General features: G+C 37.7%; 2 protein-coding genes across 2 annotated transcripts; both read right to left on the bottom strand.

The window, feature by feature from the left end:
* Positions 1–955: 955 nt before the first annotated feature.
* On the bottom strand, positions 956–14,693 carry LOC115928110. The gene is made up of 7 exons (XM_030994871.1): positions 14,475–14,693; positions 13,097–13,264; positions 11,727–11,894; positions 10,354–10,506; positions 9,142–9,309; positions 1,529–1,587; positions 956–1,157 (listed from the first exon to the last, which is right to left on the bottom strand). Exons 1-7 carry the CDS (start codon positions 14,562–14,564, stop codon positions 956–958), a joined length of 1,008 nt encoding a protein of 335 aa, XP_030850731.1. The 5' UTR covers positions 14,565–14,693.
* Positions 14,582–25,996, bottom strand: LOC115928105. The gene is made up of 5 exons (XM_030994863.1): positions 25,857–25,996; positions 23,731–24,014; positions 21,100–22,682; positions 18,589–18,750; positions 14,582–14,599 (listed from the first exon to the last, which is right to left on the bottom strand). Exons 1-5 carry the CDS (start codon positions 25,958–25,960, stop codon positions 14,582–14,584), a joined length of 2,151 nt encoding a protein of 716 aa, XP_030850723.1. The 5' UTR covers positions 25,961–25,996.
* Between the last annotated feature and the right edge of the window lie 272 nt (positions 25,997–26,268).

Raw genomic sequence — 26,268 nt, 5'->3', positions numbered from 1 at the left:
CGAGCAATATCTCCGTCGTTTTATCTTTGTTTACGCTGAGCTTTGAGTATGTTTTAGCTGAGACAATGAGCTATCATAAGTGTTCCCTTTATTTTTCGATAAGATGCCGGTATCATGCTCATATTTCACTTGCAAAGTGGGATTTGAGAATTTCATTTTCCGTTTACGTGTAATCTCTATGGGAAATGTTTTGGTATATCGGTAACGCACTTGACTTCCGTCCTCGAGGTCCCTGGTTCGGGTCCGGGCGTCTCCAACAATTTTTTTCTTCACTTTTTTTTCTTTTTGACCTTTCACTGTACCATCTCCTTTAAATATTAAAACACGTAGAATCGCAAATAATGTAATGAACAACCATATTTTCTTTATTATTACCCTATTATCACTTGATCTATTACTTTTTGCGTGTAATCCTTATGGGAGATGACTTTTTCTCAATCTGGATTCTACATTCATGTCCTTTGCGAGCAATATCGCCGTTATTTTCAGCTCGATTTTTGTTTATTTTTGAGTATGTTGTAGCTGAGACTGTACGCTATCTAAATGTCCCCTCATTTTTTCAATCATGCAGATGTCATCATGGTCTGTTGATACATCACCATGATCATCATCATCGTCATCACCATTACTATCAAGATCATCATCATCATGATCATCATCATGATCTAGTAAATATAGTAAATATTATAATCTATCATAAGACTTGAAGACAGACCACCTTATTCGTCCTCGTGACGAATTAAATTCTAGTTTGTATATGGAATTGAAAATAAGTCATGGTTCAATTTTATTGGGGGGGGGGGGGGGGCTGGTGCCCCCCAAGCCCCCCCCCCCCCCACCAGTATGCCAGTGGTGTAAGGTCTGAGGTTGAAGGTAGAATTTTGTTTAATATAGGACACCGACACGGAATAATTGTCGCAGAAGCAAGTGTTGTAAAACCGTCTTGGAGATAGCTCTATACAATAGAGCAGCACTTAATCCGGCTGTGCGATCTTGATGGATGTACACTGCCATTGTGTTGCTTACTTAGGTCATCCTCCTTGTCTGAGACGTTATCCTCCTTGTCCTCCTCCTCGTCCTTGTCTTCGTCCGAAACGTCATCCTTCTCCTCTGAGAGGTCAGAAGAATACTTCCCGAATCGAGGATGAGAAAAAAACCTGTAACATACAAAGCAAGTGATAATCAATCGTAAAAATCTGTTGTGTCTCCAGTGTTGCCGCAATTTATTGTATTTGACTTTTAAGCAATGTATCTACCTGTAACCAAAAATAATTAATGATAAGTTTCTATTGATCATAATGTTGCAATTGATTGACTGAGATAATGTATGTACAATCAAGATTTGGGAGATAATCGTGACTGTTATAGGGCCCAGGTGCTAGGGGCCTGGGGTGGTATTCTGAAATTTGTATCATCTTTTATGCTAGTGAAAGAATGTTCTGTGCGTGGTTGAAATGAGCATGCGAATGAGTTCATTATAATTATGATTTATCTGCTCTTGAGTTGAGGCCCTATGCATCTTTCATACACGGCCTGACGACCGTCTATGATAGGTGCATAAACAGCATCAACAAGAGCGGATAGATCCTGTAATGAACAATTAAAAACATCCATCATTTGTTTTTTACAACAAATATCCAAGATCCTTGTTATTTGATATAAAAAGACTTTATTTCAGGAGGGTTTTTAGTAATTATCCTTGTCAATTAAGCCCTAAGTTTAATAGGCTTAATTTAGCACGCACAAAGATATAGGCACACTCACCTCTACAAGCCTCAATGCACAGTGATATACATGTATTAATATGAACATATATAAAGCATATTAAACCAGGCGCGGATCCAGGATTTCTTAGGGAGGGAGGCCCAAATTTGAAATTATGCGAGCCAAATATTGGTACGTAATGGTGACCAGCAGTGACGTAATGCGGGGAGGGGGGTGGGTACAGGGAGGGTCGAGTTCCCCCTCCCTCTTGACGTTTCATTGAATTATTAGAGAAAGAAGACGTTTCGTTATACCGTTTTCGAAAATAATCCTCGTCTAAATTCAGTTTTTCCCCGCCCGCGCAAAGCGCGGAAGCTTTTACGATTCATTAAACCATTAGAGAAAAAAGACGATTCGTCGTACAGTTCTCGACTCTAAATCCTCGTCTGAATTCAGGCTCCCCCCTCCCGCGCGAAGCGCTGAAGCTTTTAAGTTTCATTAAAATCATTAGAGAAAGAAGACGATTCGTTGTACCGTTCTCGAAAATAATCCTCGTCTGAATTCAGTTCCCCCTCCCCTCCTGAGCAAAGCGCGGAAACTTTTACGATTCATTAAACCATTAGAGAAAAAAGACGATTCGTCGTACAGTTCTCGACTCTAAATCCTCGTCTGAATTCAGGCTCCCCCCTCCCGCGCGAAGCCCTGAAGCTTTTAAGTTTCATTAAAATCATTAGAGAAAGAAGACGATTCGTTGTACCGTTCTCGAAAATAATCCTCGTCTGAATTCAGTTCCCCCTCCCCTCCTGCGCAAAGCGCGGAAGCTTTTACGTTTTATTAAATCATTAGAGAAAGAAGACGATTCGTTGTACCGTTCTCTACTCTTAATCCTTGTCTGAATTTCAAAGATGTTCTTTCTCTGCTCCTTTTGATTCCTAAGTCCTCTTTCTTTTCTCTCCTCTCTTTTTTTTTTACGGCGATTTTCAGGGACCGCCCCCACAGCCCCCCCCCCCCCCTCCTGGCTACGCGCCTGCGGTCAGATAAACACATTTTGATAACGTGTCCGACCCCAGAAGCTCAGGGATTAAAGGCAATAAATTACGGTCAGATAAGCATTCAGGAGCCCGCCTTAGGGCCCTTGGTGGGGTCGAGGCGGTGGAGCCCCCGGAGGCTCAGGGATTTTAGACATTAAATTACCGTCAGATGAGCATCTAAGGGCCCGCCTTAGGGCCCTAGATGGAACCCAGGGGCCAGCAGAGCCCCCGGAAGCTTGGGGGCTTTAGGCATTTAATCACGGTCAGATTAGCATATTTTGATGCCTCTTTTATTTTTTGACACTGGCAGTCAACTATTTTTTCTTTCTTGCTCTCTTCTTTTTTATTTTTATTAATATACCTTTTCAAAAAGAGTGGGGGGGGGGGGGGCTCTAGGCTCTCGATCCCCGCCGTTCCTCGGGCCCTGACATGTAGGAATCTCAAGAATCACATTTTTTGCCTAGCTGTAAATTCAGGAATTTGTCACATAAAAACGTATAATTTACTAAAGGAAAAAGAGGAAAAATCTCAGCATTATTTGTAATCCACCGTTATGGAATTAGAAATAAACCACGTTTAAATTTGATTTCCCCCAAGCCCCTACCCCCTATCAGTTCGCCAGTATCTCCCCTTTTCCTTTTTTCTTTCCCTTTCCTTCCTTCTCTTTTATTTTTTTGATTGGGGGGGGGGGGCATCAGCCTGGGAAGCAAGGCCCTTTTGGCCCCCTGATCTCCTTCTTCCCTTTTCTTTTCTTCTTCCTCTTCTCTCTTTCCCTTCCTCTCCTCTTTTTTTTTTTGGCGGGGGGGGGGGGGGGCAAGGCCCGCTCCGCCCCCCCCCTGGATCCGCGCCTGTATTTAACTGTATATGCTCTGCTGCACATCATGTGCAGCAGAACATGTGCCAGCCTCAGTAAATGAATCACATGTGACCGCTTTTGACCAATCGTTTGATTAGGATCAAGTGAGTTGTATAATAAAATGATTTTGTAATTCATTATGCTTAATTCACTTACAAGTTCGAGTACCGCTTAGTGACCCACTGCATGAATGAATCAAAATTTGCTTGAGGAATTTGGTTGAAGCTGAAATTTCCTTTTCTGACTTGAGGGAAAGAACCCTGAAAAGAATATAGATATATATGAGCAAGCAGTGGCGTACGCAGGTTTTTTTCAAGGGGAGGGGTTTTAAAATCAGGCCCAAAATTTCGCAACGACTCAGCTTTTTTGTTTTGCTCCCGAAAATTTGAAAATCGCGCCGGCCGAAAAGTCGCTCAGTGGGGGGGGGGGGGGGGGGGTAAGCGGACAATTTTTTTTTTTTTCTTTTTTTGGAGTCCAAAAAAAATCGCACCGACTCAGCCAGCCGAAAACAGCCGAAAAGTCGCTCGGTGGGGGAGGGGGGGAGGTAAGAGGAGGGGGTTTTACAAAAAAAGAATACAGATAAAATAAACTCAAGGGGGGGTTAACCCCAAACCCTCCCCCCCCCCCCCCCCCCCCCCTCCTGCGTACGCGCCTGTGAGCAAGATTGGTGATGATGATTCACTTCATGTCGTTTATTCCTCCATTCCAGTCTGGCTGACACACTGTACCATATATTATACATGTACATAACAGGTCAGTACTCTCTCTCTCTTTCTCTCTCTCTGTCATATAAGACCTAGCATACCTCATATAGCCAATCCCCTTAACACACACCAACAACACATAACAAATATGTTGAACTATTTCAACAAAACTTTACGCTGACATCCCCTCCCCCCTCCCACCCACACATAAACATACGCACACATACAAAACAGCTGAACTGATCAATATTTCAACAAGACTGTATCCTGCATGACACCCCCTCCCACACCAATCACCCACAAACCAGCTATGTTGAACAATATTGTGTATGACCTCTTAAATATATTTAGAACACATCACAAATCGCCAATACCCCCAAATGCCTGGACGTGCAAATTTTGGGAGTAATTTCGAACCACTTCTGGGACTTACATACTTGCAGTGCACGCACGGGTCGCACGCTGTGCAGGATTTGTTGCGAATTTGACCTAAGTAACATTTCTCATTCAGGGATATCTCTGTAGGTTTTCTGTTTATTTTCGTGGCACTAGCATACAGCAGATTCACCATATTCCAACTTACTATTAACTTTATTTTAAAAAAAAATCAAAATGCTTACGCTATACTATAAAAAAAAAACCCAAAGATTGAAGAGAAAGGTGCAACCATCAACCTATTGCAATGCGCATGTAGTCAGCTAGCTCGGTGACTATCGGCTGCCGGGCTAGGCCGGTCGAGACAAGACGGCACAGTACGGCCACCCAAAATAGACCTGAAGCGACTAAGTCATCAAGCCACCCAAGAATGCATTTGAAATAAGGGGGGGGGGCATTACAGTAACATCGGGGCATTTGTGGGAATTGGCAATAGAAGGAGTTGTAATATGCTTTTTATATTTTTTAATCAATTAATTAACTAATTAATTAATTAATTAATTAATAACTTTTATTTACCCAGGGTAGCCACTTCAGTTATGAAACTGTTCTTCCAGCGGGCCCTGCATTACATAGTATGTTATTACTACCCTTCTCCAATCTAATATGCTGAGCGCCTAGCTAGAAGGCAGAAGGTCCCATTGTTGTAAGTCTTTGGTATGACTCGGCCGGGGTTCGAACCCACGACCTCCCGTTCATGAGGCGGGCGCTCTATCCTACCGGTTACCTATTTCTTATTCAAGCAGGGCAAAATCTAATATTCCTAATATTCCTTTTTTAGAAAAGCGCAAATTAACTTATTGGACCTTTGACATATTGTTGGTCAAAGATACTATAATTCAATTGACATGTTATACCTTTACGGATGATGCCTTTGCTTTTAATGTAGAGTAGAACTGGATCGACTGCTCAATCTTCTCTATGCTTGAATTCAGGTAAGTCAGTTTTGGCATGGAACATAATGACTCTGCTAGGTTCTGTAAGGCGGTTACATTTGGAAAGCAGACATCTGAAATATCGACAGTTTTGAGCTGTACAGACAGTGATTAATAAAAGTACATGTAGGTTTCACAATAATAATATTTCATAGTTTTAATATAGATAACATTCCATTCTTGTACAGCAAATTTCACATTATGATATAAATGTAACATCTCTATGTGCTTCCAAAGGCCTTTGAAGGCAACGGTAGTGCTGCATTCAAGGTATATCCTATGAGGTACCCACTTTATACTGGGTCAAGTGTTGTAAATGTAGACTAATGCCTTACCGAACAACATTAATAGTAAAAATATTACAATAGAAATTAAATGTTTTAGTAGAGTGCACGATACAAGCATAATTACATGTCTCTATGCGCTTTAAAGAACAGAATACAGAAGGAGTGGAAATGGTGCACTAGCTGTGTTCATAATTGTGAAATTTTAAAAAGTGCTAAATAGATATGTATTTTAATTACTGAACTTTTCATTTTTCTAATTTTACTTTCTATATTTCTAAGACAGCTACCTCACTGAGGCCCTAGATAAACTTTTCTCTTGTCATCTCGAAGCTGGGATACTCATCAATGGTAAAATGATTCGCCTTAACATGTCACCCCTCCTTACTGCCCACAATTTGAAACAACTCGTCCAAAACCTACAAGAAACAGCATCATTCTTGACAACAATATTACAAATTTTAAACAATTCTTCTCTCCAATTGAGCTTAGTGTATTTCTAGGCCTCAGCAATCACTGTGCTATTCTACTTAAACCAAAAATAAACAAAAAACAGGAAAAGGCAAGTTGGACCAATGAAAGACTCCCACCATTCACAGTTTTGGCAACTGGATCACTCGATTTGGTCCGCTGTCATAACTACGCAAGATGTCAATGCCAGTGTGATTAATAGATATTCACTTCCCTGTCAATCAATACACACAAAAGTGACAAACCCTGGGTCACTCCTGGCATTAAACTCTGTGTCCGTTGGCACCAGCACCTTTTCAGTTCAGGACTTCCTGACTGGAAGAATTTTGAAATCAAATCCAGAAAGAATGGGCAGCAGCCAAGATCAACTGTTATTGCAATCGAGTCCAGAATCTAAAATGTGACAATACTTGTGCCTGGTACCAGAACATCACAGTAATATCTTCATGAATATTTTCTTTAAAGTCCTTGAGAAGACTCACTGGACGAAAACACCTCTATATGAACCATGGTTGATGTCCATTACTTTAGACTGTATATTATTCATATGTCCCTTTCTTTATTAATAAGAGCCGCATTTGTGATTGGAGAATTAAATAAACAAAGAAGAAACTATTGCTTTGTCGATTATTTAGACACATTAATGACATTGCCTAAATGCTTATGATACATTCATGACTATAAGTATGAATAAACATGAATGTATATATAGAGAGTGTTCATGTAGCTGTGCTTAACATAGGTACACTATTATCTAGCTCTCCATGCTTGTTTAGTGAGTATTGAATCTGGAGAATGCTTTGATACTGCTTTCAGACCCATGGTAACATAATTCCAACCTTATGAATGGCTCTGAACTTTAAAATATACAAATTACAAACAAAGTATTTGTAGCTACTAGTCTTTAGAGTACATCAGTAATATGTTTATACTGAATTGTGTGACTGCATGGGAAGCAAGACAACACTCCCCTTCCCCCATATGTTCTTACTTAAACACGACCAGTTTAATAGTCTCCATCAAAAAACAAAATACCTTTTCTGAGGCAAACATTTTAAAGTTAAATTTTGTGCATAACATCATATTTTAAACCCAAACTATACAAATTCTGTATCATACACTGCACAAGAAATACCCTCTCATAATAATTTCCTTGGTCTGCTAAGACCATTATATATTTTCATATATACTCCTTAGATACTTAAACTCATCTCCACTGCTACATGTGTACATAAATTCAGCATAGCATGAATAAAGAGTACAAACGCGCATACATACCTGTAAGGTCGACGCCATTGTATTCAGTGTAGTGAAGAACTCCTCCTGGAAATCCTTTCCACAAAATATCAGTTGAGTCAGGTTTGGCATGGAACACACAGCTTCTGCTAGGTGATGTGAAGAGGCTGATGATGGACACCTAACACCGTCTAGCCAGACAGTTTTGACCTACATGTATACAAACAGTGGTTCATACTGCATTACCAGAGTAAATGTTGATATTGAATAACTGCAAATATAACTAGGTGCTCCGATATGCTCTGGGCTTTACTTAGTCTAATATCTAGGATTCGGATAAGGGCTGCAAATAGTTTTGGGTTTTAATAGGTTTAGTGATAGGTATAGCTTTTGGTGCAAGGTAAAAGATAAGAATTATGTTAGTGTAGGATAGTAAGCACAGAAAAATTGTGGACGGAGCATGTGTCACACAACATGAGGACTGACAAATAAAGCTATAGTGCATTTTATGACTACTTACTGCACAGCGATGAATTCAAGAAATACATCCTAAAAGGTACCCGCTTACTACACCTACGTTCAGTGTTTCAAATATAAATTAATGTCTTACCAAACTTCGTATGGCAGGGATTTGAAGCCTATACCTCATGGTCCACTGTCGATAGACCTATCAACTGGACCACAAGCACCTTTATGCGAACCATGGCTGATGTCAATTATTGTAGAATGTATATTATTCATATGATTGAATTTAATAAAAAGATCTTTATTTGCGTTTGGACAATTAAATAAACAAAGAACTATCGTTTGTCAATTATTTAGACATGTTTTTACATTGCCTTAATGCTATATAATACATTCATAAATAAAAGCATGCATTATACAAGGATGTATATGTAGCTGTGCTTAAAATACGTACACTGTCTTATAGATCTCCAATCTTGTTTAGTGAATGACTCGGAGGATACTTTGATACTGCTTTCATACCCATGATGACATAATTCCATCCTTTTGAATGGCTCTGAACTTAAAAATATACAAGCGACAAACAAATATTTGTAGCTACTAAGTTAGAGTACTTCAGTAATCTGTTTATACTGAATTATATTACTGCAAAAGTAACAATACAACACTCCCCTCCCCCTATAAATGCTTATTCAAACACCTCCAGTTAGTCTTTATTAAAAACCCAAATACCTTTTCTGAGGCAAACCTTTAAAAGTGATTTTTTGGGGGGAGAACATCATATTTTCAACTGAAGCTATATGAATTCTGTATTATACACTGCACATAAAAGACCTTCATTATAATAATGCTCCTTTTATCTGGTAAGCCTATTATATATTTTTTAATATGAAACCATTACATACATTGAAACAATATGGACTGTTGTTAACATATCATAACTCCTTAAACTCATCTCCATTGCTACATGTACATGAATTCATCATGCCATGGATATCGAGTACAAAAACGCATACATACCTGTAAGGTTGACGCCTTTGCATTCATTGTAGTAAAGAACTCCTCCTGGAAATCCTCTCCACGTAGTATCAGTTTGCTCAGGTTTGGCATGTAACACAAAGCATCTGCTAGGTGATGTGAAGAGGGTGATGATAGACACTTAAGACCTTTAAGGCTGAGAGTGTGGACCTACATGTATACAAACAGTGATTCATACTGCATTACAAGGGTACATGTTGTTATTGAATAACTGAAAATATAACTGAGTGCTCTGATATACATGTTGAAGTTGGCTATATGCTCAGCTGACAAATACTCTGGGCTCTATTTAGTCTAATATATAGGATTTGGACAAGGGCTGCAAATAGTTTTGAGTTCCAATGTTTGTTGACAGGTATACTTTTTGGTGCAAGGTTAAAGATAAGAATTCGGTTAGTGCAAGATAGTAAGCCCGAAAATATTGTGGACGGAGCATGTGTCAAACAACAGGAGGACTGACAATTACAGCTATATTGTATTTTATTACCACCGACTGCACAGTGATGAATTCAAGGAATACATCCAGAAAGGTACCCACTTACTACCTAGGTCGAGTGTTGCAAATGTATATTAATGTCTTACCAAACAACATCAGTAATTCGTATCGCAGGTATCTGAACCCTATACCTCATGGTTCACTGTCCATAGACCAATCAACTGCACAGTGATAAATTCAAGGAATACATCTTACCAGGTACCCACTTACTCCACCTAGGGGGACTGTTGCAAATGTATATTAATGTCTTGCCAAACAACATTAGTACTTCGTAAAGCAGGGATTTGAACCCTATACCTCATGGGTCACAAACACCTTTACATGAACCATGGCTGATGACCATTATTTTAGAATGGATATTATTCATATGATGGATTTTAATAAATAGAGCTTTAATTGTGTTTGGACAATTAAATAAACAAAGAAGAAACCATCGCTTGTTGATTATTTAAACACGTTAATGACATTGCCTCAATGCTATATAATACATTCATAAATAAAATTATGCATTATACAAGAATAATACAAATCTTATAGATCTCCATCCTTGTTTAGTGAATATCGACTCTGCAGTATACTTTGATACTGCTTTATCAATACTCCATACTCCATAAACTCATCTCCACTGCTACATGTGTACATGAATTCATCATGGCATGGATATAGAGTACAAACATACATACCTGTAAGGTTGATGCCTTTGCATTCAGTGTAATAAAGAACTCCTTCTGGAAATTCTCTCGACGTAGTGTCAGTTCGGTCAGGTTTGGCATGGAACACAAAGCTTCTGCTAGGTGATGTGAAGAGGCTGATGTTGGACATTTAACATCTTCAAGGATGAGAGTTTGGACCTACATGTAAACAAACAGTGATTCATACTGCACTGATTACCAGAGTAAATCAGAGGTGTCAGTAAGCACTAACCTCAACCACCCCCTCCCCCTGCCCCCCCCCCCCGCCCCTTGAGTAAACAAAATGGATTCGGGGGGAGGCATCTAACAACATCCCCCCCTTTTTTTGAGTAAAAAAATTGGGGGGAAATCGGGTAAATAAGGGGAAAATCGGGGTAAAATCAGGAGGGAAAAAATGTTGTTATTGAATAACTGCAAATATAACTGAGTGCTCTGATATACATGTTAAAGTTGGCTATATGCTCAGCTGACAAATACTCTGGGCTCTATTTAGTCTAATATATAGGATTTGGACAAGGGCTGCAAATAGTTTTGGGTTCCAATGTTTGTTGACAGGTATACTTTTTGGTGCAAGGTTAAAGATAAGAATTCGGTTAGTGCAAGATAGTAAGCCCGAAAATATTGTGGACGGAGCATGTGTCAAACAACAGGAGGACTGACAATTACAGCTATATTGTATTATATTACCACCGACTGCACAGTGATGAATTCAAGGAATACATCCAGAAAGATACCCACTTACTACCTAGGTCGAGTGTTGCAAATGTATATTAATGTCTTACCAAACAATATTAGTAATTCGTATGGCAGGGATCTGAACCCTATACCTCATGGTTCACTGTCCATAGACCTATCAACTGCACAGTGATAAATTCAAGGAATACATCTTACCAGGTACCCACTTACTTCACCTAGGGGGACTGTTGCAAATGTATATTAATGTCTTGCCAAACAACATTAGTACTTCGTATAGCAGGGATTTGAACCCTATACCTCATGGGTCACAAAAACCTTTACATGAACCATGGCTGATGACCATTATTTTAGAATGGATATTATTCATATGATGGATTTTAATAAATAGAGCTTTAATTGTGTTTGGACAATTAAATAAACAAAGAAGAAACCATCGCTTGTCGATTATTTAAACACGTTTATGACATTGCCTCAATGCTATATAATACATTCATAAATAAAATTATGCATTATACAAGAATAATACAAATCTTATAGATCTCCATCCTTGTTTAGTGAATATCGACTCTGCAGTATACTTTGATACTGCTTTATCAATACTCCATACTCCATAAACTCATCTCCACTGCTACATGTGTACATGAATTCATCATGGCATGGATATAGAGTACAAACATACATACCTGTAAGGTTGATGCCTTTGCATTCAGTGTAATAAAGAACTCCTTCTGGAAATTCTCTCCACGTAGTGTCAGTTCGGTCAGGTTTGGCATGGAACACAAAGCTTCTGCTAGGTGATGTGAAGAGGCTGATGTTGGACATTTAACATCTTCAAGGATGAGAGTTTGGACCTACATGTAAACAAACAGTGATTCATACTGCACTGATTACCAGAGTAAATCAGAGGTGTCAGTAAGCACTAACCTCAACCACCCCCTCCCCCTGCCCCCCCCCTTGAGTAAACAAAATGGATTCGGGGGGAGGCATCTAACAACATCCCCCCTTTTTTGAGTAAAAAAAGTGGGGGGAAATCGGGTAAATAAGGGGAAAATCGGGGTAAAATCAGGAGGGAAAAAATGTTGTTATTGAATAACTGAAAATATAACTGAGTGCTCTGATATACATGTTGAAGTTGGCTATATGCTCAGCTGACAAATACTCTGGGCTCTATTTAGTCTAATATATAGGATTTGGACAAGGGCTGCAAATAGTTTTGAATTTTTAAGTTTATTGATAGGTATAATTTTTGGTACAAGGTTAAAGATAAGAATTCGGTTAGTGCAAGATAGTAAGCCCGAAAATATTGTGGACGGAGTATGTGTCAAACAACAGGAGGACTGACAATTACAGCTATATTGTATTATATTACCACCGACTGCACAGTAATGAATTCAAGGAATACATCCAGAAAGGTACCCACTTACTACCTAGGTAGAGTGTTGCAAATGTATATTAATGTCTTACCAAACAACATCAGTAATTCGTATCGCAGGTATCTGAACCCTATACCTCATGGTTTACTGTCCATAGACCTATCAACTGCACAGTGATAAATTCAAGGAATACATCTTACCAGGTACCCACTTACTTCACCTAGGGGGACTGTTGCAAATGTGTCTTGCCAAACAACATTAGTACTTTGTATAGCAGGGATTTGAACCCTATACCTCATGGGTCACAAACACCTTTACATGAACCATGGCTGATGACCATTATTTTAGAATGGATATTATTCATATGATGGATTTTAATAAATAGAGCTTTAATTGTGTTTGGACAATTGAATAAACAAAGAAGAAACCATCGCTTGTCGATTATTTAAACACGTTTATGACATTGCCTCAATGCTATATAATACATTCATAAATAAAATTATGCATTATACAAGAATAATACAAATCTTATAGATCTCCATCCTTGTTTAGTGAATATCGACTCTGCAGTATACTTTGATACTGCTTTATCAATACTCCATACTCCATAAACTCATCTCCACTGCTACATGTGTACATGAATTCATCATGGCATGGATATAGAGTACAAACATACATACCTGTAAGGTTGATGCCTTTGCATTCAGTGTAATAAAGAACTCCTTCTGGAAATTCTCTCCACGTAGTGTCAGTTCGGTCAGGTTTGGCATGGAACACAAAGCTTCTGCTAGGTGATGTGAAGAGGCTGATGTTGGACATTTAACATCTTCAAGGATGAGAGTTTGGACCTACATGTAAACAAACAGTGATTCATACTGCACTGATTACCAGAGTAAATCAGAGGTGTCAGTAAGCACTAACCTCAACCACCCCCTCCCCCTGCCCCCCCCCCCCCTTGAGTAAACAAAATGGATTCGGGGGGAGGCAACTAACAACATCCCCCCTTTTTTTAGTAAAAAAAAGTGGGGGGAAATCGGGTAAATAAGGGGAAAATCGGGGTAAAATCAGGAGGGAAAAAATGTTGTTATTGAATAACTGCAAATATAACTGAGTGCTCTGATATACATGTTGAAGTTGGCTATATGCTCAGCTGACAAATACTCTGGGCTCTATTTAGTCTAATATATAGGATTTGGACAAGGGCTGCAAATAGTTTTGAATTTTAATGTTTATTGATAGGTATACTTTTTGGTACAAGGTTAAAGATAAGAATTCGGTTAGTGCAAGATAGTAAGCCCGGAAATATTGTGGACGGAGTATGTGTCAAACAACAGGAGGACTGACAATTACATCTATATTGTATTTTATTACCACCGACTGCACACTAATGAATTCAAGGAATACATCCAGAAAGGTACCCACTTACTACCTAGGTAGAGTGTTGCAAATGTATATTAATGTCTTACCAAACAACATCAGTAATTCGTATCACAGGTATCTGAACCCTATACCTCATGGTTCACTGTCCATAGACCTATCAACTGCACAGTGATAAATTCAAGGAATACATCTTACCAGGTACCCACTTACTTCACCTAGGGGGACTGTTGCAAATGTATATTAATGTCTTGCCAAACAACATTAGTACTTCGTATAGCAGGGATTTGAACCCTATACCTCATGGGTCACAAACACCTTTACATGAACCATGGCTGATGACCATTATTTTAGAATGGATATTATTCATATGATGGATTTTAATAAATAGAGCTTTAATTGTGTTTGGACAATTAAATAAACAAAGAAGAAACCATCGCTTGTCGATTATTTAAACACGTTTATGACATTGCCTCAATGCTATATAATACATTCATAAATAAAATTATGCATTATACAAGAATAATACAAATCTTATAGATCTCCATCCTTGTTTAGTGAATATCGACTCTGCAGTATACTTTGATACTGCTTTTACTCCATACTCCATAAACTCATCTCCACTGCTACATGTGTACATGAATTCATCATGGCATGGATATAGAGTACAAACATACATACCTGTAAGGTTGATGCCTTTGCATTCAGTGTAATAAAGAACTCCTTCTGGAAATTCTCTCCACGTAGTGTCAGTTCGGTCAGGTTTGGCATGGAACACAAAGCTTCTGCTAGGTGATGTGAAGAGGCTGATGTTGGACATTTAACATCTTCAAGGATGAGAGTTTGGACCTACATGTAAACAAACAGTGATTCATACTGCACTGATTACCAGAGTAAATCAGAGGTGTCAGTAAGCACTAACCTCAACCACCCCCTCCCCCTGCCCCCCCCCCGCCCCTTGAGTAAACAAAATGGATTCGGGGGGAGACATCTAACAACATCCCCCCTTTTTTGAGTAAAAAAATTGGGGGGAAATCGGGTAAATAAGGGGAAAATCGGGGTAAAATCAGGAGGGAAAAAATGTTGTTATTGAATAACTGCAAATATAACTGAGTGCTCTGATATACATGTTAAAGTTGGCTATATGCTCAGCTGACAAATACTCTGGGCTCTATTTAGTTTAATATATATATACCCGGTATAGGATTTGGATAAGGGCTGCAACTAGGATTGAGCTTATAGGTTTAGTGTTAGGGTTATAGGTATAGGTTCTGGTGCAGGGTTAAGTTCAGAAATTGGTTATTGCAGGGTAGTAAGCGCAGAATTTGTTTTCACCAGAGCAGGCATAAAAAATGACTGACTTTTACCATTACAGTGGTAGTACATTTAATTATTGCATATTCATCAGAGTAATGACATCCGACCAAAATATTTATATTTAAAAAAAAAAAAACAGGATGTTGAGTATTAAAAACCCAGCTCGTCTTGAACATAATATAACTAATATAAAGGTTACGTTAAATTGCCAAACTGATTTTCAACTCCATTAATTTACACATACTTCTGGATCTACATGTATGTTCCTTGTTATTTAACTTTTGTTTACTAGCTGTCATCATGTGATGAGTCTGGTGTGGGACAATGAACATCATAAAGGCAGAGGGTATGGATCTGTACAGAAAGTGAATCACTGAAATATGTTTAGCACTGGCAGATAGAGGGGGTGGTGGAAGTTTGTAAACATGTGGTCAGAGACCGCATTACTGAAAGGGTCTTGTTGGGGCTAAAGCTAGTACTCATTTGCTCAGGGTAGTTTCCCAAATATTAATCCTTTGTTTACTTTTAAAAGTTAAATCAGACACTGAGAATGTGTAGTACCGTATCTATATGTTGAAAAATACTTCGTAAATTTTATTAACATTATACCGTAGTCAGTAAGATTTCATTTCATTTATTATTTTCAGTTCTGAATACAAAATAACATCAGTATATACATTAAAATGTACATAAAGAATTAAGAACCTATTTTAAACAAAACTGGCCTGCATGGGATCCAAGATAAGCCCTGACAATATAGACTTGAAAGCAAAATTCATAAATTAGGGAGTACCTGGTGATGCAAAAGTACAGCAAAGAGAAGAATGCTAGGTAGAGAGAGAGAGAGAGGTAGGGAGGGAGGGGCAGGGGTTGAAGTGAGAAGGAGTCACATTTGGTTGCAAATATCAGTGTTAATAAAGCAGACATGTATAAACATTCATTATTAAACTATATTGGGAAAACAGCATTCTTTTCACTTCTACTTTGAATGCAAAATCATATTCATTTGATCCGAAGGCAGGGAATTCCATATGCCCGGGCCACTATGTATACTTGATTAATGTGCCATAGCGGTTTTGGGAATGGATAGGTAAAATTTATTCGACGGTCATTATTGTTGGATAAGAATGTATTATGTACATCTATGTTTTCCTTTAAAAGGGCAGTTAGATCAGAAGGCAGGCACTTTGCCGTGGTATAGACGAATCATAGAAAGTGTAGTCTGTAAAAAGTTAATAATGTCTGAAATTTTGAGGGTATTCAATTTTATTTTTATAGGGGGTACTGTGATCTCTGTAGCGAGAAACAATATAAACACGTATCGACTTTTTTGATATCTTAGAATTGGGTCGTTCAAACATTTGAAATTCATTTGGATAAACAGTGGATGAATATGTAAGGCCTTGGTCAAGAGTCAGGGATGGATAATAGGAGATGACCATACTGAAGATGTCAGCAAATAAATTGTGCCTATCAATGTCCCCCAGCTCAGTCATACCACTCGGAAACTAGAACAACCCTACCTGAATGTCCGGATTTGGACTTAGAGGAAAATTTGTCTGTCATTTTTAGTTTTAAAAACAAATGTTCATTATTCTGATGATTTCATTCAACATTGTTACTAATATTTGTGACAAGTTCATTATTCTGATAACTTTACTTTTACTATTATTTGTGACAAGTTCATTATTCTTATAAATTAATTGTTACTAATATTTGTGACAAGTTCATTATTCTGATATTACTTCATTGTTACTATTATTTGTGACAAGTTCTTTATTCTGATAACTTCTTGTTACTATTATTTGTGACAAGTTCACAAGCAAAAATAGGCGCCTCCAACTGCACCTCGCAGTAAAATGAAGGTCCTTCCCCGCATGGGTTTTTGAACACGGACCTGGCTTGAGGCCTACGGAGTCGGGCAAAAAAAAAAAATCTTGGCCCCCAAAATAGGGGTGCTTCTTATACACGGAGATTTACGGTATGTTAATTCATAATTATATGTGATTAAGTATCAGCTTTGAAATTCTAAAGTTACTAGAGCCATATTTGTATTATACAAAAGTCATGAAGATCAAAAGTTTGCTGCAATATGAATGGCTAACAGTGATAATGTATTGTTCATGCAGTGCACAATTGTTGCACACAAAGATACTTTGACACTTTGATATTGTGTAATTAGATGTAACATAGCATTAGATTATTAAAAGGAATTATGTCATAGTATGAGACTATGAGAGCTATCTATCATATTTTTAAAGTAATTTTAGTATATGTATTTGAGAGTGGATATGTTACTAAATTATTTAGTTCATGGTGCATAGTGAAGCACATTGTTGAAAGTTACCCAGCATGGCTTAATTTGTTTCATAGTTTTTAAATAGTAAGCGTAATATTGTGTGACAATTAAATAGAGGGAAGCACTACAAAAAGATTCTGTATTTAAAAGAGAAGCAACCAAAAATATTAAAGTGACTCGGTAACATTGTTGAAGGTTGATGGAAAAACTGCGTAGTTTTTGGATGAAACGTTACTTAGTCTATTCCCTTTACTGTATTAACCCTCTAGCATGCAAAAAATCCTGAACAAATTCTGAAACCACAAAAATATTTGAAGGCGTCACTTTGCGACACCCTCTAACAGTAAATTCTCCCAACCATTTTTCCATGAAAATTAGACACATGACAGGCTTTTAAACATCGTTCAACACTTAAATGTATGGAATGGCATATATAGCCAATTCATTGCTTTGTGATGATTTACATTCACCTAAAATGTAATTAAATTGTAATAATCTAGTTGGGAGAATTTAGGAATCGATCAGATCAGTTTTTACCCAATTTTTATAATTAATAATGATCTGTTTTCACTCAAACTTTCAGTTTATCTTTAATTGTACATTTAGCATTCAGGACTACCTTAGCACCAATTTCTCTCATCTGAACAATGTTACAAAGTCCCTTTAATGTGATTGTATGAAATAAGCATGCTGGCCTCGCTCTCTCTCACCATCAAAGGCGCTTTTTAGAATAGTAAGAAGTAAAGCGTCTGTTGGGTAAACTTATTTATTGTGGTCTTTATTTGATGGATTAAAGGTTACCGGTATTGTTCACTTGCAAGCAATCAAGAACACAAAAGCACTCCTAGTTGGTATTGATAGTTAAATGAGGTGAGTATTTAGAGGAAATTACAGGGAAGTGGGCATATAACTTTTCAATGCCTCATGGCTATAAAAATGTAGAAAACTGATTATATAATGACATAGAAAAATGTTAGTTATAAGTGATAGGTTATATTTTTTTGCCAACTAGAGAACACCATGAATTCTCGACCCAACCTAACGTTATTTTACAACCGTAATCACAGTGATTTCTCACAATTTTTAAGCGATTGATGTTCTGCGTCTTTACAAACAACCCACCCCCCCCCCCCCTCCAATAGGCTACACAAAGACATTATAATATGTATTTTCACTCACCTTAGACTTGTTTCCTTCTTTAGCAAGAACTACTAAGGAGTCACTGTGCAAGGCTGCTTGATTTACTGTAACACGCTTTAGAGAGGGTGCAGAGCATATAATCTCCACCACATCATGGGATATAGTTGGTACAAGTCTGCTGTCATTCACCTCAAGGTTGGTCTATAAACAAAACATAAAAAATAAACACAATATGAAAAAAATCAGTGTGCATTGCTAAAGTTCAAGGCCATCTGGAATTTATTTATTTATTTATTCCGTTTTATTTAATCAGGGTAGCCCCGTCAGTAATCACAGTATTGTTTTCCAGGGGGTCCTGTAAACAAATGCAACATATATGAAGATACAAACTACCTGAACAATATAAAAATCATCGAAAACATCAGTAAATAGTGACATATAACAGAAAATAAGTAAAGAATAAGAGTGAATAATGAAACAAAGTCGTAGGAAGAATGATAAATTTCAATGAGCAATTTAAAATCGATAAAAATATACTCTGATTATTCTTATCAATGATCTGTTCAGATTTTAACAAATTATTATATTGAGAAATGTATGTAAATATTCATGAAAGATATAAAGAAAGGCAAATTTATCTTTAACATCGCTGCTTAAAATAGAGAGAACAAAAGGTATTCTTTGTCTGAGGACTTCGCGCTGAGTGGGGTAGGCTATTCCACTGAAGAGCACCATCAACTAAGAAGGCTCGTTTTCCTCATTCTGTTTTAATTCTTGGAATAATAACGCCCAAATTTTCAGCATTCCTTGTTGAGTATCTATGAGTATGGGCGGACAGGGTGAACATGTCATATAAATATGATGGGGCACTATTATTCATAATATCATACATTAATTTACTGTTATTGAATTCCTATCTTTTTTCCATATCAACCCATTTCAGGGTTCTAAACATTTCGGAGGTGGGAATCAATGTATTTATTTTTAGGACAATTCTTGCCATCTGCTTGTGTTGCTTAATCAAGATATCTTTTGTTCTTTTATTACAAGTAATTCATGAGACACTACAATAGTCATAGCAAGGAGGATAATAGAATTGGCAAGTAGTTTGGCACTGTCAATTGTGAGATATTTCCTGACTCTACGAAGTAGGGCCAACCTGCAGGCAATTTTATTTGAAGTGTATTTCACATGATCCTGCCACATCATGTGCTGGTCTAGACAAACTCCCAGATATTTTACACTTTCAACTTGCTTGATTGGTACATTAGAAACTTTTATTACGATTGGTTTGTATTGCAAGTTCAGCAATTTCTGCGGTGTTCCAAAAATCATGAAGCATGTCTTGTCCGTATTCAGGGTAAGTTGGTTTCTTTCTAACCACTTTCTCACACAATCCAAATCATGATTAAGACATATTTCGATTTCCCTTGGATTGGAAGAACTGTAAAGAAGGGCAGTGTCATCTGCATACATAATCACTTTACCGTGCTCGATGACTGATGGAAGATCGTTCATGAATAGAGTGAAAAGGGGGGGGGGGGCCAACATGAATCCCTGGGGGACTCCAGACTTTAACATTAGCACGTCAGATTTTGTACCTAGCAAAGAGGTACATTGTGCCCGGTGTACAAGATATGATTCGAACCATGATAATGCTTGTCCCGTAATGCCATACAGTTGTAACTTATCTAGTAATAATCTATGATTAACAGAGTCGAATGCCTTTCGTAGGTGTCATTTTTTGGAATTATGTTGATGCTTCTGTCACTGTTCCTGCATCAAGATTGAAATATTACAGAATGTGTATTTTAAAGTGGTTCATCATCAGAGTAGGGCTACTTTATTCAATTATTTATTGTTATTATTATTTTAATTTTTTTTAAAATTTATTTATTTATATATTTTTTTTTTTTTGAGGGGTGTCTTGTATAACTTTTTGTCTGTAATGCAGCATGACAAGAAAGGCCATTTTCAAAGGGCCTCCAAATTGACCCTTCATCATTACTCTAAAGTCTGAGCATCAAATTAAGAAGGGGACTGGTTGCTGCAAAACTGCTGTGCAGAATGCCATTTCAAGATGGCTTAGTTTCTGACCAGAAAAGGGTTGGTAGTCTAATAAAACTTACTAAAATAATAACAAATATATGCCGATACCAGTGATGGGTATGTGAAACTATCTTGTCCAAGTATTATCACATTGCCTGATCTGGAATGAGGGCAATGTGGTTTAAAATCACCCCCCCCCCCCCACCCCCCCCCCCCCCGAAAAAAAAATGGCCAGTCAATATCGTTACTACCGGTATTTAGTCACTTTAAAAGATCATTAGTATTAATCATATCCCAGATTATCTGGTACTACTACATGTAAGAGAGTGGCACATATGCATATTATTGATCCATTAATAAAACATGCGCGTTGGATTTGTGCTTACTTGTTAATGTATGTATACTTACCACATCTAGATGTATTCCAGAGAATACAAAACCTGCTACAGTGTGTGCGTCTATATCTTTGTGTATTTGCAGATATGACTTTCGATCCCTCACCAAGGCTGCGGTATCGAGGTCCTGACTCTCAAAGGATAAATCAACCCAGAAATTCCTGTCCTCTTCTAGTTGAATATCATCAAAGAAATACCACGCACCGTTTCCATAAGCTTGTAACATGCATTTCATGACATGGTTTGCAATGGTTTTGTTCCGTGATACGGTGAAGTACAGGAGATACCTAAACTCTTCCTTCCTAGGCAGCATTACTTCCTCAATCAGCCTGTTGAATTCATTGTGATCTAATTCATACAGGGAAGCAAGATGGACCCCAGCCATGTACTCCTGAAAAAGTTTGTGTGGAAAGAAGATAGTAGACTGCAGGGGTGGACCGCTCGTATCATATATAGATGACAATTTTTTCTCCTGAGACAACACCCCTACTCTGCAAGCTGCTTCCATGGAGTCTGAGCACTGTTCAAAAACACCTTCTTTGAAAATAAGGGTGTTTTCCTGTAGCCCCCTGAAAGCAATTTTGGCAACTGGTTCCAAGAGCTTCTCAATTTGAGAGAGATATTTTTGGAATGATGGGCTGCCTAAATCTGTTATTTCTTTCTGAACATAATGCACCTTCAGGAATTCAAACATTTCATCAAATATTTGAGAGAAAGTTTGAAATGACTTAAACTTTTCTCGTTTTTCATCACAAAGTTCTCTCCACATATGACAGAGCATAGATATGTAGATAGGATACGGGGCCATATTCTCAGATATGATGTCATTGACTTTGGTTAATTGGATAAGCTGATCTGCTGTGGCCAAATTGTCTTCAAAGTACTTGTGAATGTAAACTTCCACATTCTCCTTGCTAAAACCTTCCACATAAATGAAAGTGTACAGTTTCCTAAGACTATCATCCCATCTAATCTCTTTGACCTTCCATGGGCGACTTGTCACCAACACCGGGCAAGCGGCAAGTTCATCTGAACGAAGAATGTCTCTAAGTGCAATGTCACCTGTTTCGGAAGAACTTCCTCTTGCCTTGGTTTGATCAGCAGACTTTGGCTGGTGACATTCTGACTTTGAACCAGCTTTCCTTTGTTGTACAACCTTGCCATCAAACTCATCTAATCCATCAAACGCAATGAATACATCTTTTGGATTTGACCGGATGTACTCAGTGATCTGGCAAGCTGTTGCTGGGTTGTCCTTGGAGAGATACAACTTGGCAATCTCACCGATCGTGTATTGCTTGGCTTCACGAAAAGGGACAACAATTACCCACACAAACTTTGGGACAACAGGACTGTCATTGATCCAGTCCCAGGCAATCTTAGCACAGAATGTTGTCTTTCCAGCCCCAGCTTCTCCCTGAATCACGATCCGCTTGGGGAACTCTCCATTGACTTCAAGATCAAAGAGATCCTCGTACTCAAGTGGTCGCTTGCGTTGTCGATATTCCTCTTCCAGGACAAGGTTTGTGTACATGTCTTTGAATGGCCCAATGGAGTCAGGGTTGAGAGGATCAGCTCTGATCTTACAGAGAGTTGTCCGGTACTTGAATTTGAAATCATCTGCACATCTCTTGATCTGGTCAGGAGAAAGTGGTTGGGTCTGTGATCCTGGCAATGTTACAGGTGCACCTTTGAATTTAATAACATAAGTTCGACGATTTAAATTAATCTTTAAGATCACCAGAATTTTTTCTGAATATCCAAATGTTTCATTTGAGGGTCTTTATAACATATACACATAAACACATAAACTAATTTCTATTGTATTTATTGTTAATCAGCTTTACATTTTCATTCTTTTAATTCTGTTTTTTGAGGGTGGTATCTGGACAAATATTCAATAATAACTGATGATAATATATTGTCTTTTCAGTTTTCTATACATCACACATGTATACTATTGTAGATGCATGACATGTCTATGCTTTTTTTCTTACCGTAATATATCAATAGAATTTGTCTCTTTGATTGAATGTTTACTTGTCTATTTAATATTTTCGTATTTATATACCATGTAAATATCACAAACTTCAATCGCTAATATAGACAATAATGATGAACCTTATAAACCTATTCGAATTACAGCTCAAAGAACAATTCCAAATGATATAGAAAGTACTTATGAGAAATGTAGTGTTCTTTTTTTTGTACCGGTACACAAAATTAAGAAGTTCTTCATTTTGGGACAGACATAGGTTCACAAAAGATAAAAGGACTCTGTAATGGTACAATTTTCATAAACTTGGTGCCAAAAGATGAGCATAACTTGAAGAAAAAAAAGTCAGAAAATGACTGATGGGCTTGAATGCCATTCCTTGTATAGTTTAATTCATGTAAAAATAATTAAATCATCTCCCTTACACAACACAAAGTGAATGGGTCTGTAACCATGTATCAATGGTCACAGCCCATGGACTGACAGCCCACAAGACCGCCAATGCCAGTACCGTGGGTGTTCTGACAACTATTTTGAGGATTCATTAACAGACCAGCAGTATCAGTCTCGTGAGCTGTTTGTCTACTAGGATGTCCAGCTATAAAAAAAAAAAAAAACTATTTGAATCAAACGAAAATATGTCAAAACAGTGTTTTTTGGCTACCTGCAAAGGCAATACATTATCAATGGCAGTAAGGGCCTTCTTGCGAGTAGCAGACATGATTTCTTTTTTATTCTCACCTGTCCTGTTTGGGACTAGACTGCCAGCGAGTAGTTCGCCAGAGAGGGACCCTAAGTCACTTCTTTTTAATTCCTCTGCAAGAAGAGCCCTGATGTCTGTGCCTGGAGGCTGTTTGTCTCTCCATCTCGTAAACACTATTATCAATGCATCACTGGTATCTAGGCTACGTTCCTTGATTTGACCAAGCTCTGCGATGGAGAACTTCAGGTGAACGCCCACCTCTTTGTAGTAGCTAGGTGCAATTAGCTTGGAGAGCTTTATGAATTCCTCCTCACTGACAATCCTGTAATTCAAAAAAGATTTTAAGCATCTTTTAAATATGTATCTCTTATTGTGTTCTAACCCCTACTGTACATTCATTTCAGCACCTATCTTCATACTTTGTAAGTTTAGTTCAGTTGCTGATGAGCATATTCAGGTGAAAAAGACTTTACAACTAACTACATGGAAGAATAAACTACTCATACCTACAAATAGCTAGCTAGCTCCTACAGTTGAGCACTTTCAGTACCTGCACTTTTCTTTCATGCACATACCTATTCAGTGGCGGATCCAGTAATTTCTTACCGGGGGGGGGGGGGCACAAAATGTCATCAGGTGAAATCAGTAGCGTACGCAGGATTTTTCAAGGGGGGGGGGGTTTAACAATTTTTAAATCGGGCCGAAAATGTTGCAACAATTCAGACAGCTACTGAATAAGCAGGGGGGGGGGCCTGTGCCCCCTAGATCCGCCCCTGCTATTGATTTTAACCCTTACTGTACTGGGCTATTTTGAGCACCCTCTGACTGGGGGGGGGGGGCCTGGGAGCCCCCCCCCCCCCCCTATGATCTCGGCCGTTGATTTGTAGATATGTATATTTGTAGATATTTACGCAAGGAACAACATGGTATAATTAGTTTTTTCCTAATATGCAAATTTTTGTCGTTATAGCCTAATTAATTATGCAAAATGCTAATTTTATGCATTTTACAGAAAATAGAATTGTGAAGAATCTTGAAAATGTATTGAATAAATGTTTCCTTCATCTCAAATTAATGAGGTTTCATAATTTTTATGAAATTTGAAAATACATAGGTTAATTTGCATAAATTATGAATACGCAAATTACGCATTCATGAATATCAAATATGGAACTATATTTAGGGAACTAGAATCATGACAAAAATTGTCAGACTCCACTTTTTGAATGTTGAAACTCATTGTTCATATGAAACTTCTTTTCTAAGACAAAATAGTTATTTGATGTAATTAATAATGACAATTTATGCAAATTTGATGCGATTGATGCAACTATTTATTTTCTTCTGTATTTTATTGTTTTTTATTTCTTATTATATCTATTGTTTTATTTCTAATGTATTCTTTTGTTCTGGAATACATCAAGTTACTCTGAGAAACATATAAAAGCAATTTGATTTCAATTCATATCTTCACATTTCTGCTTGTACATGAATATATGCAATTATAGCACTTTTTTTGATGACATGCGCATACTAATTGTTATGTAACGCCTTACAGGTATATCCGATTTCGAAGAAAATGGTATCAAAATGTGCGCAAGACTTGAGGGGAAAAAGTCATGAAACGACAATTCAAAATTCCAAGCGGTTCCGGTGCGATCTTCGAAAATGTCGAGGGGGGGCCTCCCAGCCCCCCCCCCCCCCCCCAGTAGAGTAAGGGTTAAGCTATATGTACCGGTACTGATAAGATTTATTTAAAGGTATATTGAAGCATATATATACACACACAAGGCTTATACATACATGCCAACATTTGAAAATCAGAAATCTGTACAAATTATGCTATTTTCAAAAAAAAGAGGAACAATCCTAACTCTCCTATTCAATACTACAGAGAAATTTGTACAGGAAGAGGAACACCTGCATTAAAATGATAATTATCTTCTCCCAAAAAGAGGAATGTTCCTCTTTAATCTGAACAGTTGGCATGTATGCTTATACCTTATTAAGCAGTGCACTTGAATACAGAAGAAAAATTGGCATGCATGTATCATATGTGGTGTTATGCTTTAATAATAAGAAGAAAAGTACTTTAATATCCCTACTGCTCATTTACTATTGCGATAAAGAAAAGGAAATTAAGCTTCAAATATTATAGACTGACCTGTCTGGTCCAGGGTTGGTTTCAACATCACCAGATCTCATCAGGAGGATCATGAGCAGATAGAGAAGGCAGAATCCACCCATGGTGCAAGATGTCCTTCTCATTCGATCAGGAAAGGTACACAAATGATAATACCCCAGCAAGGCATCCTGTAGTTGACAAAAAAGGGGGTTCTGTTTACTATGCGAATTACTCATATTAATGACATGCATGTAGCTGCAGAGAGTATAGACAAAATACAAATGTAAAAGATTCATGAATTAAAGCTATTGCAAGTCAACGCAAAGCATAGCATCCCTTGCAATTAGTACAAATGGCCTATATACGTCAGAACTTACCTCCATTGGACTATACTATTACATTACTAGGCAAGGAAGTTAAACACATTTTCACATATACAATTAGGTGTTTT

This window comes from Strongylocentrotus purpuratus, unplaced genomic scaffold (assembly GCF_000002235.5).
Source record: "Strongylocentrotus purpuratus isolate Spur 01 unplaced genomic scaffold, Spur_5.0 spur5_contig_852, whole genome shotgun sequence".
NCBI classification, from domain to species: domain Eukaryota; kingdom Metazoa; phylum Echinodermata; class Echinoidea; order Camarodonta; family Strongylocentrotidae; genus Strongylocentrotus; species Strongylocentrotus purpuratus.
Note: the sequence above shows the minus strand (reverse complement) of the source record. Positions and strands in the feature narration are given on the sequence as shown.

Coding starts and splice junctions, on each gene's coding strand:
- LOC115928110 (XM_030994871.1), bottom strand. CDS start 14,564: ATGCCAAACCTGACCGAACTGACACTACGTGGAGAGAATTTCCAGAAG. Junction 9,310..10,353: donor TTATTACACTGAATGCAAAG/GCATCAACCTTA, acceptor GTATACATGTAG/GTCCACACTCTCAGCCTTAA. Junction 1,588..9,141: donor CAAAGGCGTCAACCTTACAG/GTATGTATGCGT, acceptor TGTTCATTACAG/GATCTATCCGCTCTTGTTGA.
- LOC115928105 (XM_030994863.1), bottom strand. CDS start 25,960: ATGAGAAGGACATCTTGCACCATGGGTGGATTCTGCCTTCTCTATCTG. Junction 24,015..25,856: donor ACCAACCCTGGACCAGACAG/GTCAGTCTATAA, acceptor TTTGAATTACAG/GATTGTCAGTGAGGAGGAAT. Junction 22,683..23,730: donor TCTAGTCCCAAACAGGACAG/GTGAGAATAAAA, acceptor TTAAATTCAAAG/GTGCACCTGTAACATTGCCA.